Below are 13755 nucleotides of genomic sequence, written 5' to 3'. Positions count from 1 at the left end.
GGGATCACAGGGAGATATTTCCAGGGGAGGGAGTTGGCCTTGGGATCTCCTTCCTCAGATAAGAGCCTCCCTTTGCTGGCAGTGGTTGGTGGAGCTGGTGTTTTGGTTGCTGTTGCTGCAAAGTCCATATGAACAGTGATGGCATTAGCCCTGTGATTAAATCCCTTCTGTAGCTGCTGGTAGCTTTCTGCCACTCTCCAGGAGCTGTTGGCAGCAGTGGCTCTTTGTAGGGATGGTGGTGGTGTGTTCTGCTGCCCTGAGAAGGTGTCTTGAGTGGTCTGTGGGGTAGCTGCTTTCTGTGTGGCTGCTCTGAAACTCCCCAGATGATCCAGAGCTCTGCACAGGGGGGGAGCATGGTTGCTCTGAAACTGCCTGGAGGACCTGTGACTAACATAACTGATTGTCTGCTCTCCTCTAGGTCCTGTAAGTGAGAGAAAATGGGGTCTGGCTGCCTGAAAGTCACCAAGTACTTCCTCTTCATCTTCAACCTCCTGTTCCTTGTAAGTATCTGCAAGAGTAGAAAGGGAGACTTGGCCTAAACTCAGCTACCAGGGGTGGGGATCCTCTGGGTGTCAGCCCACAGTGTTCAGTAAATAGAGTGGTCAGAGTTTGGGCAGGAGGGAGGGAATCCCAGAAGCTGAGGGACATCAGAGCTCCCCAGGTATGTTGAGCAGCTCCACCCCTGCAGTGAGAAGGGTTCTGGAAGTCCTTTCTGGAAGGAGAATAATTGCCACTGCTTTCTCTGCCCCATCTGGAGCAGCAGCTGAACTGCTCCTGAGCAGCAGAGTTCCAGACCTGCCAAGCAGTGGCAGTGCCCCTCCTAAATAGGCCAGGCAGGCTTCAAAGCACTGCTCTAATTGTATTCAGGTCCCAAGGGCTGCTTTTGGTTTTGAACAGGAGGAACTGGTCCTGTTTGGGTTGGAGGTGGGAGCTGGGGGAGGCTGGGGCAGGCTCCTTTGGAGGAAGGGAGTGAGGCAGCCCACTGGATGTGGTTTGCTCTGAAGCGTGAGGCTCAGCAAGAGCTGAGCTCCTTTTGGATGGGAGTCCCATGTATCCAGCAAGCAAAGAGCCTGCCTGATGCAGGCTCCCTTTGTGCAGCCTCTGAGGGGAAGGAAGGGCCAGGCAGGGAGGGAAGTGGACCGTGATAAGGTCTTTGGGTCCCTGTCCCTGCACGTGGCTTTGCTTTTGCTTCCTGCTGCTGGCACATGGGCTTGAACTTGTGGCACATCTGGATCTGGTTTCCCTTGGCTTGCTCTGCTGGCTCTTTCCTCTCTGCCTTCTGCTTTCACCCTAACAGCAGTTAAGGTCTAAGGGGCAAAAGTCAGAGGTGCTCAGAGAATGGGGAAGACTCCTGAGAGGGAGGGGAAGGAAAGGTTTTCCAAGTGTCACTAGGTCTTTCAGAGGGTGGTTTGGTTCACTTTAAGGGTAGGAAAGTTCCATCCTGGAATCATTTGGGTTGCAAAAAGACCTTTCAGACCATCCAGCCTGACCATTCTCTAACTGTACCAAGTCTGGTGCTAGCCCATGTCCCTTTGCACCACATCTGTGTGTCTCTTACTCACCCCCAGGGATGGGCTCTGGGCCTGTTCTGCAACTCGTGCAGGACCCCTCTGAAGGTGTCAGCACCCAGGCCATCTCCCCTCTGGAAGAGGTGATGCTTTTTGAGCAGTAGATGACTTCAGTGGGAAGCAGAGCTGCATTTGAGGCAACATTTAGTCTTGCTGAAGCCCAGTGCCTGGGCACTGTCTAATGTTCCTTCATCCCCATTAGTTCAGTAGCTAATGTCTGCACAGAGGAAGTTCTCTTCAAGAAAGCCAGCCTAGAATGGGAGGGAAAGGGGAAGACCACAGCCTGAAATGCTGCAGCACCTCACAACACTCTTGCAGCCTTTGCTGGATGCTACCAGTGGTCACTCTGGCATCTCAATTCCACCAGCCCTTCTGGTGGAGCAGCCAGAACCTCTCTCTCTTGGGGAAGGCTGAGCTGGGCCTGGTGAGCAGGAGTTTGAAGGTGGCACCTGAGGAGGTCTGTGCTGAGCGAGGCAAGAAGCTGCTTTGAAGAGCTCTTTGCATGGGTTAGAATAGAATAGAATTAACCAGGTTGGAAAAGACCTTGGAGATCATCCAGCCCAGCCTCTCACCCAGCACCATCTGATCAACTCAACCATGGCACCAAGGGCCTCAGCCAGGCTCTTCCTAAACACCTCCAGGGATGGGGACTCCACCACCTCCCTGGGCAGCACATCCCAAGGGCCAATCTCTCTGTCTTGAAAGAACTTCTTCCTCACTGGGGAGGTTTAGACTGGACATGAGAAAAACTTTGCTCAGGGCAAGAGTGGTCAGGGATTGGAAAGTGCTGCCCAGGGAGGTGGTGGAGACCCCAAGCCTGGCTGTGTTTAAAGGTGCTTTGGATGTGGTGCTTGGGGCTATGGTGTAGGGGTGACCCTTGTAGGGTCTGAGTTGGACTTGGTGATCCTGAGGGTCATAGAATCAATAAGGTTGGAAAAGACTCCAGAGATCATCAAGTCCAACCTATCACCCAGCACCATCTGATCAACTAAACCATGGCACTAAGGGCCTCAGCCAGGCTCTTCCTAAACACCTCCAGGGATGGGGACTCCACCACCCCCCCCACATCCCAAGGGCCAATCTCTCTGTCTTGAAAGAACTTCTTCCTCACCTCCAGCCTAAACCTCCCCTGGCACAGCTTGAGACTGTGTCCTCTTGTTCTGGTGCTGGCTGCCTGGGAGAAGAGACCAACCCCCACCTGGCTACAACCTCCCTGCAGGGAGTTGGAGAGAGCAAGAAGGTCTCCCCTGAGCCTCCTCTTCTCCAGGCTAAGCAACCCCAGCTCCCTCAGCCTCTCCTCCCAGGGCTGTGCTCCAGACCCCTCCCCAGCTTTGTTGCCCTTCTCTGGACACCTTCCAGCAGCTCAACATCTGTCCTGAGCTGGCTTCCCATTGCACTGCTCCATGGGAGTGAGGTCTCTGAGGTGGGTGTCTTCTGCTGGGGTTCCTGATCCTCCTCTGGGGTGAAGCCTGGGAGCCTGCTGCTGTCCCGAGCCGAGGCAGGCTGCTTGCACGGGCCGGATGCTGAGCAAGGTGGTGTCCATTACTCTCTGCTGCCTCAGGAAGTAGTTGACAGGAGAAGCTTTTTCCTTTATGCCTGTTCAAAGGTCTGAAGGGAGGCTGGGGGGGTGGATTCTTGAGCTTAGGCCATGTGGCAGATCAATATTAATCTAGCAGAAGAACTGCTGCTGGGGAGCTGGCTGTAAGCAGCCTCGTGCTGAGTCCTGCTTAGCAGAGTGCCTGCATCAAGGGGCTTGTTAGTGCTGGTGCTGGAGCTCTGCCTTTGCTTTCTCAGCCCTGGAGCTGAGGCTCTGTGCTTGCAGCCCCTGCAGGCCAGCCCTTGCTGTCTGAAGTGTGCTCTCCAGCCTGTCCTGGGGCTGCTGGATGGAGCCTGTTAGAGAGGTGCTAGTGACTCTCTTGGAAGTCAGTCAGTGAAAGAACACGTCTCTCAGGTCTCTGAGGAGGTCCCTTGCTATAGCTGGGGCCCTGCTGGTGCTCTGTAGGTTTGGCCTGCTTTGATTCAAGGGAAGGAGGTGATTTGCACTTCTTGCCTGCGAGGGGAGGTTGACCATGAGCCAGCAGTGTGCTCTTGTGGCTAAGAAGAGGCATCCTGGGGTGGATTAGAAGGGCTGTGGTTAGTAGGTCAAGAGAGGTTCTCCTCCTGCTCTGCTCTGCTCTGGTGAAGCTGCACCTGGAACATTGTGTCCAGTTCTGGGCCCTCAGCTCAGGAAGGACCTCAGGGAGCTGCTGGAGAGTGTCCACAAAGATTATTAGGGAGTGGAAGACTTCCTTAGGAGGAGAGCCTGAGGGAGCTGAGGGCTCTGGCTTGGAGAGGAGGAGCCTGAGGGTGAGCTCCTTGCTGGTGCTAAAGCTGTGCAGGATGAGTGCCCAGAGCCAGGCTCTGCTGGGGGATGCCCAATGCCAGCACAAGGGGCAGTGGTGGAAGCTGAGGCAGAGGAAGTGCCATGGAGACAGGAGGAAGAATTTTTCCCCTGTGAGGGTGACAGAGCCCTGGAGCAGGCTGCCCAGGGGGGTTGTGGAGTCTCCCTCCCTGGAGATATTCAGGACACACCTGGATGTGCTCCTGTGTGAGCTGTTCTAGGTGGGGGGTTGGGCTGGATGAGCTTTTGAGGTCCTTCCCAGCCCCTAACATTCTGGGGTTCCAAAGACCATAATCTTAGCCCATAAGCTTTGTTTCTCTCCACAGAGCTGAACAGATCTCCACCTCCTTGGGTAGCAGACATGGGCCACAGCAGATGGTTCTCACACAATCATAGAATTGTTTAGGCTGGAAAAGACCTTTTAAGACCATTGGGTCCAATCATTAACCCAACACTACCAAGTCTGCTGCTAAACCATGTCTCTCAGCTCCACATCTCCCCAGCTTTTGAATCCCTCCACCACTGCCCTGGGCAGCTCGTTCCAGGGCTTGACAACCCTTCAGGGGAAGAAACTGTTTCTCATTTCCAATGTAAACCTTCCCTGGCACAACCTGAGGTCATTTCCTCTGATCCTAGCTCTTGGGAGAAGAGACCAACCCTCCCCTCACTCCAACCTCCTTTCAGAGAGTTGTAGAGAGCAAGGAGGTCTCCCCTCAGCCTGTTGTCCTTGGAGAATGGAACTAGACTGAACAACCCCAGTTCACTCAGCTCCTCCTCACCAGCCCTGTTCTCCAGACCCTTCACCACTCTTTGGGTCTGGCCAGGTTTCTCACTCAGCAAAGCCTAAAGAGTTAAGAGCCTCTCCTTGAGGGCAGAACAGCTCTGTGAGACAAGGAGGCCAAGGGCTCAGGCCCAGCCAGCATGGATTTAGGAAGGGCAGCTCCTGCCTCTCCAACCTGATCTCCTTCCATGCCCAGGTGACTGCCTGGTGGATGTGGGGCAGGCTGTGGATGGAGTCTGCCTGGGCTTCAGCAAGGCCTTTGACACCATCCCCCACAGCACACCCCAGGCCAAGCTGTCAGCCCCTGGCTGGGACAGCAGCTCTCTGAGCTGGGTTAGGAACTGGCTGGAGGCTGAGCCCAGAGAGTGGTGGTGAATGGTGCCACAGCCAGCTGGCAGCCAGGCACCAGTGGTGTGCCCCAGGGATCAGTGCTGGGCCCCAGCCTGTTCAATATCTTGATTGATGATCTGGAAGAGGGGATGGAGTCCAGCATCAGCGAATGTGCAGCTGACAGCAAGCTGGGGGCAGGAGTTGAGCTGTTAGAGGGTAGGAGAGCTCTGCAGAGGGACCTTGCCAGGCTGGGCAGATGGGCAGAGGCCAACAGGATGGCATTCAACAAGTCCAAGTGCCAGGGGCTGCACTTTGGCCACAGCAACCCCAGGCAGAGCTACAGGCTGGGGGCAGAGTGGCTGAGAGCTGCCAAACAGAGAGGGACCTGGGGGTGCTGATTGACAGCAGCTGAACATGAGCCAGCAGTGTGCCCAGGTGTTCAAGAAGGCCAAGGGCATCCTGGCCTGCATCAGGAAGAGTGTGGCCAGCAGGAGCAGGGAGGTCATTGTGCCCTGTGCTCAGCACTGGTCAGGCCATACCTTGAGTCCTGTGTCCAGTTCTGGGCCCTCAGTTTAAGAAGGACATTGAGAGACTTGAAGGTGTCCAGAGAAGGGCAACAAGGCTGGGGAGAGGCCTTGAGCACAGCCCTGTGAGGAGAGGCTGAGGGAGCTGGGGTTGCTTAGCCTGGAGAAGAGGAGGCTCAGGGGAGACCTCATTGCTCTCTCCAACTCCCTGAAGGGAGGTTGTAGCCAGGAGGGGGTTGGTCTCTTCTCCCAGGCAACCAGCACCAGAACAAGAGGACACAGTCTCAAGCTGTGCCAGGGGAGGTTTAGGCTGGAGGAGAGGAGGAAGTTCTTCACCGAGAGAGTTGTTGCCCCTTGGGATGTGCTGCCCAGGGGGGTGGTGGAGTCCCCATCCCTGGAGGTGTTCAAGAGGGGATTGGATGTGGCACTTGGTGCCATGGTCTAGCCATGAGGTCTGTGGTGCCAGGTTGGACTGGATGATCCTCGAGGTCTCTTCCAGCCTTGGTGATTCTGTGAGACTGTGATACCTCCAGGGAGGGGCCAGCCACAGCCTCCCTGGGCAGCCTGTGCCAGAGTCTCCCCACCCTCACTGAAAAGGAATTCTGATCTCCAGTCTCAATCTGCCCTCCTCAAGCTTCAACCCATTCCCTCTCATCCTGTCACTCCCAGCCCTTGTCTAAAGTCCCTCCCCACCTTTTCTGTGGCCCTCTTCAGGTCCTGGCAGGCTGCTCTAAGGTCTACCTGGAGCCTTCTCTTCTGCAGGCTGAACAGCCCCAACTCTCCCAGCCTGTGACCCCAGGGGTGGTTCTCCAGCCCCCTGATCATCTTTGTGGCCTCCTCTGGCACTTGCTCCAGCAGCTCCAGGTCCCTCCTATGCTGGGGGCACCAAAACTGGAGGCAGTGCTGCAGGAGGGGGCTCAGCACAGAGGGGCAGAATCTCTTCCCTTGTCCTGCTGGTCACATTGGTTTTGATGAAGCCACCTTGGCTGTTTTGCCCCTGGGCTGCAGCAGCTCCTTGCTTTCTGCAGCTGAGTCAGTGCTCTGCAGGGATGAGAACTCTCTTGGTGACTTTCTAATCCCGTTTCCCAGAGCTAACTCTGGACTGTGCCCTCTCTGCCAAGGCAGGAGAGCTTGCAAGCAGCTTATTTCAGGCTGCTGTTTTATCTTTGCTCAGAAAAGCTTCTTTGTGAGGAGCTGAAGCACAGAGCAAACTTTCACAGTGTGGAGCCAGTGCCTGTCCCTACAACCCCCTCTGCCAGCCTGCTTCAGGTGGTGCCTTGGCATTGTGCTCCTGCCTCAGGCATTCACAGTCTCACAAAGGTTGGAAGAGACCCCAAGGATCATCCAGTCCAACCTGTCACCACAGACCTCACAACTAGCCCATGGCACCAAGTGCCACATCCAATCCCCTCCTGAACACCTCCAGGGACGGGGACTCCACCACCTCCCTGGGCAGCACATCCCAATGACGAACGACTCGCTTGGTGAAGAACTTTCTCCTCACCTCGAGTCTAAACCTCCCCTGGCACAGCTTGAGACTGTGTCCTCTTGTTCTGGTGCTGGGTGCCTGGGAGAAGAGACCAACCCCCTCCTGTCTACAATCACAGTATCACAGTATACTAAGGTTGGAAGAGACCCTAAGGATCATCGAGTCCAACCTGTCTCCACAGACCTCATGACTAGACCATGGCACCAAGCGCCACATCCAATCTCCTCTTGAACACCTCCAGGGACGGTGATTCCACCGCCTCCCTGGGCAGCACATTCCAATGGCGAACGACTCACCTTTCAGGTAGTTGTAGAGGGCAATGAGGCCAGCCCTGAGCCTCCTCTTCTCCAGGCTAAGCAACCCCAGTTCCCTCAGCCTCTCCTCCCAGGGCTGTGCTCAAGGCCTCTCCCCAGCCTTGTTGCCCTTCTCTGGACACCTTCAAGTCTCTCAATGTCCTTCTTAAACTGAGGGGCCCAGAACTGGACACAGGACTCAAGGTGTGGCCTAACCAATGCAGAGTCCAGGGGCACAATGACCTCCCTGCTCCTGCTGGCCACACTGTTCCTAATACAGGCCAGGATGCCCTTGGCCCTCTTGGCCCCCTGGGCACACTGCTGGCTCATGTTTAGGCAGCTGTCAATCAGCACCCCCAGGTCCCTCTCTGTTTGGCAGCTCTCAGCCACTCTGACCCCTTTTCTGACCCCTTCTTTGAGGAAGCACAGAATCCCAGCCCCTGCTTTGCTTCATGCTTCCCTTCACCCTCCCTTGGAACCCTGCTGGTGCAAGACCTCCTGCTGGCAGCTCCTATCTCCTGAAAGCATCTCCTTGTCCTTCCCTTGTTTCTTTGGTCAAATCTCCCTCAGATCTGTGCACAACAAGTGGTTTCCAGCCTCTGCTGTTTTAGTTGGCACGAGATTCAGCTTCTTATCAACCTCTGCAGACTCAGAGGTTCTCACCACACAGTCACTTGATTAGGAGTCTGTTGGTGCTGCCATGCACCATCCCCATCCCTGGAGGTGTTTGCAGGCCAGGCTGGATGTGGCTGTGAGCAACCTGCTGTAGTGTGAGGTGTCCCTGCCCACGGCAGAGGGGTTGGACCTGGAGGATCCTGGAGGTCCCTTCCAGCCCTGGCAATGCTGTGATTCCATGATTCCATGGCCTCACCTTCATTCACACACCTCACAGGCTGCCATAAAACCTGGTGATGCCTGGAAGCCAAAGAAAGAGCATGCTCACTGTGGGGTGGGGGGTTTTTTTCAGCCTTATTTTGTTTCCCCCTTCAAAATGAGGTGAAAAAAAGCTCTCCCCTTCTCGGTTCAGTGTCTGGGTTCAGCCAGGTCCTCATTGCTCTGCTAATCCTTGCCCTAGATCAGAGTGTGGTGAGTGAGGCAGAGGCTGTGGCTGCTGTTGCATAACACTTGGCTCTCTCTTGGTGCTGAGATGTGCTGGGTTGGGGGGGGGGGGTGGTTCTGGCTTAAAGCCAGTGGCCAAGCCAAAAGGCCCAAGCTTGGCTTTGGAAGGGGCAAAGCAATCTCTTTGCTTTCTTTCACAGCCTGGGCTTGGCCCTTGTGTGGGTCGAGGCTCTCGCAGAGCCTTCAAAGCTGAAGATTTCCTCCCTGGGAAGGCTCCAGCTGCCAGAGATCTAATCCTTTGGCAGCTGGCTCCCAGCCTGCTTCCACGGGGTCAGGGATTTCTGTGCTCAAAACAAAAGAGTCTTTACCAATCACGTGCTGGGTGTGTTTGTCCTGCCTCGGCTCCTCGCAGGGGCACTGCCCTTACCTTGCGCCGCTGACAGCAGCGGGGCACCTCTTCCTCAGGCTGTTTGGACCACTTTTGACCTATGCAACACCGTGGCAGGCTCCTAAAATCCTGTTTGAAGGGCTGCCAAGCAGAACCTGGGGCTCCTGTGCCCCAGCTGGCTGAGGCACTTTTCTTTCCCCTGGAGTCAGCCTAATCCTGTTTACGCTGGGAGGAGTGGCATGGGGGGAGGCGGGTGGGACCAGCAGAAGAATGGCTGCCTTGGAGCTTGGGGAAGGGGTGACTGCCACCTTTTCATTTGCCTGAAAATCAGCTCTGTGTGTTTTGTCCTTGCCCTTGCAGATCCTGGGTGCTGTGATCCTGGGCCTTGGAATATGGGTGCTGGCCGACAAAACCAGTTTCATCGCGATCCTGCGTAAGGCCTCCTGCCTCCTTCCTCTGAGCTGAGCTTGGCTGGGCTGGAGCCCATGGCAGTGCCTCCAGGCATGGCCTCTGACACAAGAGTCATAGAATCAGTAAGGTTGGATAGGACCTCAGAGATCATCAAGTCCAAGCTGTCACCCAGCACCTCCTGACAACCAAACCATGGCTCCAAGTGCCGCATCCAATCCCCTCTTGAGCACCTCCAGGGATGGGGACTCCACCACCTCCCTGGGCAGCACATCCCAAGGGCCAATCTCTCTGTCTGGGAAGAACTTTCTCCTCCCCTCCAGCCTAAACTTCCCCTGGCACAGCTTGAGACTGTGTCCTCTTGTTCTGGTGCTGGCTGCCTGGGAGGAGAGACCAACCCCCACCTAACATGGTGTGGTGGGTTGAAAATTGCCCCCCAGCACTGAATGGCCAGAGCAGCTCAGCTGGAAGCAAACCTGCCCTCCACAATGGAAGGCAGTGGATATGTGCAGAACTGAGGCAATATTTACAGGTGTTTAGAGGTGTTTGCAGTTGGCAAACAGCACAAGAACCCTCCTGGACAAAGCCAGGGGAGCCTGCAACAGCTTCCCCCTCCCTGCTCCCTACCTTCCTGTGCATGGCGGGGGAGAGAAAGAACACAGAGTTGCTTGTTAAGATACTCAGCCACAACAAAGAGCACAGCCAAGGTCAGCAAAGCTGAGCAGAAAGCACCACTTAGTGTCTACCAGAGTGAGGAAGCTGAAAGTTAGACTCTGCAGCCCAGCTTTGGGAGTAGTCTGCCCCATGGGGCTGTTTAGAACTTGTCCCAGTCACCCAGTGGGGATTTATTTACATTCTACCCCTTCCTGTTCAAGATCTGTGGAAGATGTTCTAGGCACAGCCTGACCCTCCCACAAGGTAGGAAAGATGAGACCTTAGGGAGAGGGTGAGAAGGAGCAGCCCTAGAAGCAGGGCATTCCTCCTCCTCCTCCTCTTGGGGGATTGCAGCACTGGGGTCAGACCTGAGGCCACTGCCTCTTCACCCAGCAACCCAAATGCTTCACCCCACACACAGGGCCTGGGATTTCATCCTGTTTTCACTGCATGCTGTGCTTCCACAACAGCTTCTTCAACACCATCGTGGCTGAAAGCCCCCAATACAGTTGTGCTGAGACACCTGAGGGCTGTGAGGCCATCCAGTGAGACTTGGACAGGCTGGGAGCTGGGCACAGAGGAACCTCATGAGGGTCAACAAGGATGAGAGCAGAGTGCTGCACCTGGGGAGGAAGAAGAAACTGCACCAAGACAGGCTGGGAAGTGATCTGCTGGGGAGCAGCCCTGGCTTTGGCCTGGCCTTGGAAGGTGCTGGGTGGAGATGACAGCTTCCTAGCACCATCCCCACAGCTGGTGCTGCTGGCTGGGTTGGCTGTGCTGCAGCATCTGCTCTGCTCGGTGCTGGGAGGACACAAAGAGCACCCCCAGGGAGGTTGGGTGCCAAAGTGAGGGCTCCAGCAGGAACAGTTTCAATAGGGGCAGCCAAAGCAGAGGCTTAGCAGGGCCTGGCTCCTGGCAGCAGCCTTCCTGGTCTGAGGTGTGCTGAGTGCAAGCAGCCGAGGGGGGGTGGCACTGCCAGCTGGGGAGGAAGCGGGTCCCCCAGCTCGGCTCTGCTGCTTCCCGTTTCACCCAGCAAGCTCTGCTAGTGGAGCATTTCAGGATCTAGCTTCCTTCCTGGAGATTTCCAGCATCAGCTCTTTCTCCCTGCCCCCTCACTTCCTTTCCCAGGCCTTGCCCCTCTTTCCCTCTGCTTCAGTGACCCAGGCTCCGGGGAGGGAGCTCGGCGCAGCAGGGCACGGCCACTGCCAAAGGAGTCTCTTGTGCTGGCTTGGCCACCTGCCCAGCACAGAGGGAAACAGCCACAGCTCTCACAGCACAAGGCTTCTGGCCACCAGAGCCTCCACTGGCACGGCTCTGTCCCACTGGCACTTCTCTGAAGGCCTTTTGGGTTGGAAGGACCTTTCTCCTCCTTTCAGCGAGAAGCTGCCTAGGCAGCTGCAGAGGGGCTGCCACCTGGGCACTTGGATGGTGCTGATGGTGGCCAAGGAGGTTCTGGGGGAGGGAGCAGTGTGGTCTTGTGAAGGCCACTCCAAGAAGGTTGATCCTTCAGTAGAGGCTTTGCCACATCAGCACATAAGCTGCACTGCAAGAGTGCCAGGACTGGGGAGGAAGAGCAGCAGGATCCTGCACAGTGAGAGTGCCAGGGCTGGGGAGGAAGAGCAGCAGGATCCTGCACAGTGAGAGTGCCAGGGCTGGGGAGGAAGAGCAGCAGGATCCTGCACCGTGAGAGTGCCAGGGCTGGGGAGGAAGAGCAGCAGGATCCTGCACAGTCAGAGTGCCAGGGCTGGGGAGGAGGAGGAGCAGCAGGATCCTGCACAGTGAGAGTGCCAGGGCTGGGGAGGAGGAAGAGCAGCAGGATCCTGCACAGTCAGAGTGCCAGGGCTGGGGAGGAAGAGCAGCAGGATCCTGCACAGTCAGAGTGCCAGGGCTGGGGAGGAAGAGCAGCAGGATCCTGCACAGTGAGAGTGCCAGGGCTGGGGAGGAGGAAGAGCAGCAGGATCCTGCACAGTCAGAGTGCCAGGGCTGGGGAGGAAGAGCAGCAGGATCCTGCACAGTGAGAGTGCCAGGGCTGGGGAGGAGGAGGAGCAGGATCCTGCACAGTGAGATGTCCAGGGCTGGGGAGGAGGAAGAGCAGTGACCTGATTTCTGTTGCTTGTCCAGTCAGGGAGAGGCTGGCCTGGAAATGAATCAAGTCTGGAGTGCCCTGTGGCAGACAGCTGTGCCTCATGCTTTAAGAGTTGATCTTCTCCCTCTGGTCACATGTTCTGGGGAGAATCTGGGGATCTGGTGACATACAAGCAGGTGCCAGAGGGGGGTGAGGGCAATATTGAGCTGGATTTGGTTACTCCCTCTTAACCTATTTGAGGAGGAGCTCAAGGGGAAGCTTTCCTCCTGGCACTTCTGTCCAGCAAAGTGGATGGAGCTCTAGGAACAGGACTTCCATTGATCACTGCACACCCAGAAGTGGCCTACACCCTGCAGGCTGAAGACCCTCTCTTGAGTATGAATGACCTGTCTGACTGCTGTTTCTAGACACAGTATCTCCACACCTTCTATACTGCAACCCTTGCTCCCCTTCAATCTTACTCTGCAAGTGAGTCCTGTGTCCAGTTCTGGGCTCCTCAGTTTAAGAAGGACATTGAGACACTTCACAGAATCACAGAATCAGAGGCTTGAAGGTGCCCAAAGAAGGGCAACAAAGCTGGGGAGGGGTCTGGAGCACAGCCCTGGGAGGAGAGGCTGAGGGAGCTGGGGTTGCTTAGCCTGGAGAAGAGGAGGCTCAGGGGAGACCTTCTTGCTCTCTCCAACTCCCTGAAGGGAGGTTGTAGCCAGCAACAAGAGGACACAGTCTCAAGCTGTGCCAGGGGAGCTTTAGGCTGGAGGTGAGGAAGAAATTCTTCACAGAGAGATTGGCCCTTGGGATGTGCTGCCCTGGGAGGTGGTGGAGTCCCCATCCCTGGAGGTGTTCAAGAGGGGACTGGATGTGGCACTTGGAGCCATGGTTTAGTTGTCAGGAGGTGCTGGGTGACAGCTTGGACTTGATGATCTCTGAGGTCTTTTCCAGCCTGTTTGGTTCTGTGAACCAGGCCTGTGTCCAGCCCAAGTGTAAGAGCTTGTTCCTCCTGTTGCTTGCAGCACTCAGTGTTGAGGGGAGAGGGCTGAGGGCACAAGCATGGCTGAAGCAATGCTACCTACACTTGGCTGAGCATTGAGGAGCAGGGACACAACAGCAGGGAATGGCTGGGAGGACATGGAAAAGGAGCTCACTTGGGCATGAGCTCTGTTCTGGTTCTGGAAGAGCATCTCTTTGGAGGGGGTCACACAGAGCCCTTCCACACTGAGCAACCTGCCACATACCCTCTGCTCAGCCCTTGCATCGTGTTTCATTCCATGGGCTGTTGTGTGTCCCACTGCTGACTGCAAGTGGGTGAGTGAAAACAGAAAGGCTGGAGCCAGGAACAGTGTGTTAAAGCAGGAGGTCAAACCAAAAGGCTCAACAGGGCTCTGGGCAGCCTGATCTAGTGGGGGATGGCCCTGCTTTACTGCAGAGGGGCTTGGGCTAAGTGACCTTTAGAGGTCCTTTCCAAGCCAAACCATTCTGTGAGTCTGTGAAAAAGGGATTGAGGACATGAAAAAGTTGCCCTGAAGATAAGGGAATTGAAGCAGATAAGCAGTAGCTGTGGAGTGACAAACTTCACTCCCTCCTCAGAGCACATGCATGAGGGGGGTAAAAATACACTGAGCAAAGCTTCATTTCATCCAAAGTTCATCAGTTTGGGGTAACCTTGATTCTCCCAGGCTTTGAGATAACTGAGACCTGCAGGTTGGTTTTGAAAGTCTCCCTTCATCAGAAGACACCTAGAAGCTGCCCCTGCTGCCTGCCTGTTCCCCCTGCCCTGCTGCCTCCCTCTTGCCCCTGC

The 13755-nt window shown here is 55.9% G+C and overlaps 1 protein-coding gene across 1 annotated transcript in view; it reads left to right on the top strand.

Annotated features, from left to right (window-relative positions):
• Positions 1 to 416: 416 nt before the first annotated feature.
• Positions 417 to 13755, top strand: part of CD82 (CD82 molecule) — a 37919-nt gene continuing 24580 nt past the window's right edge. The window contains exons 1-2 of the mRNA XM_054162167.1: positions 417 to 500; positions 9173 to 9245. Of these exons, the coding sequence (XP_054018142.1) occupies positions 438 to 500; positions 9173 to 9245 (136 nt within the window). The 5' untranslated portion in view covers positions 417 to 437. The remainder of the gene's footprint in view (positions 501 to 9172; positions 9246 to 13755) is intronic.

Source organism: Dryobates pubescens, chromosome 5 (genome assembly GCF_014839835.1).
Source record: "Dryobates pubescens isolate bDryPub1 chromosome 5, bDryPub1.pri, whole genome shotgun sequence".
NCBI classification, from domain to species: domain Eukaryota; kingdom Metazoa; phylum Chordata; class Aves; order Piciformes; family Picidae; genus Dryobates; species Dryobates pubescens.
The sequence above is the reverse complement of the archived record's forward strand: the minus strand, read 5'-3'. Positions and strand labels throughout refer to the sequence as shown.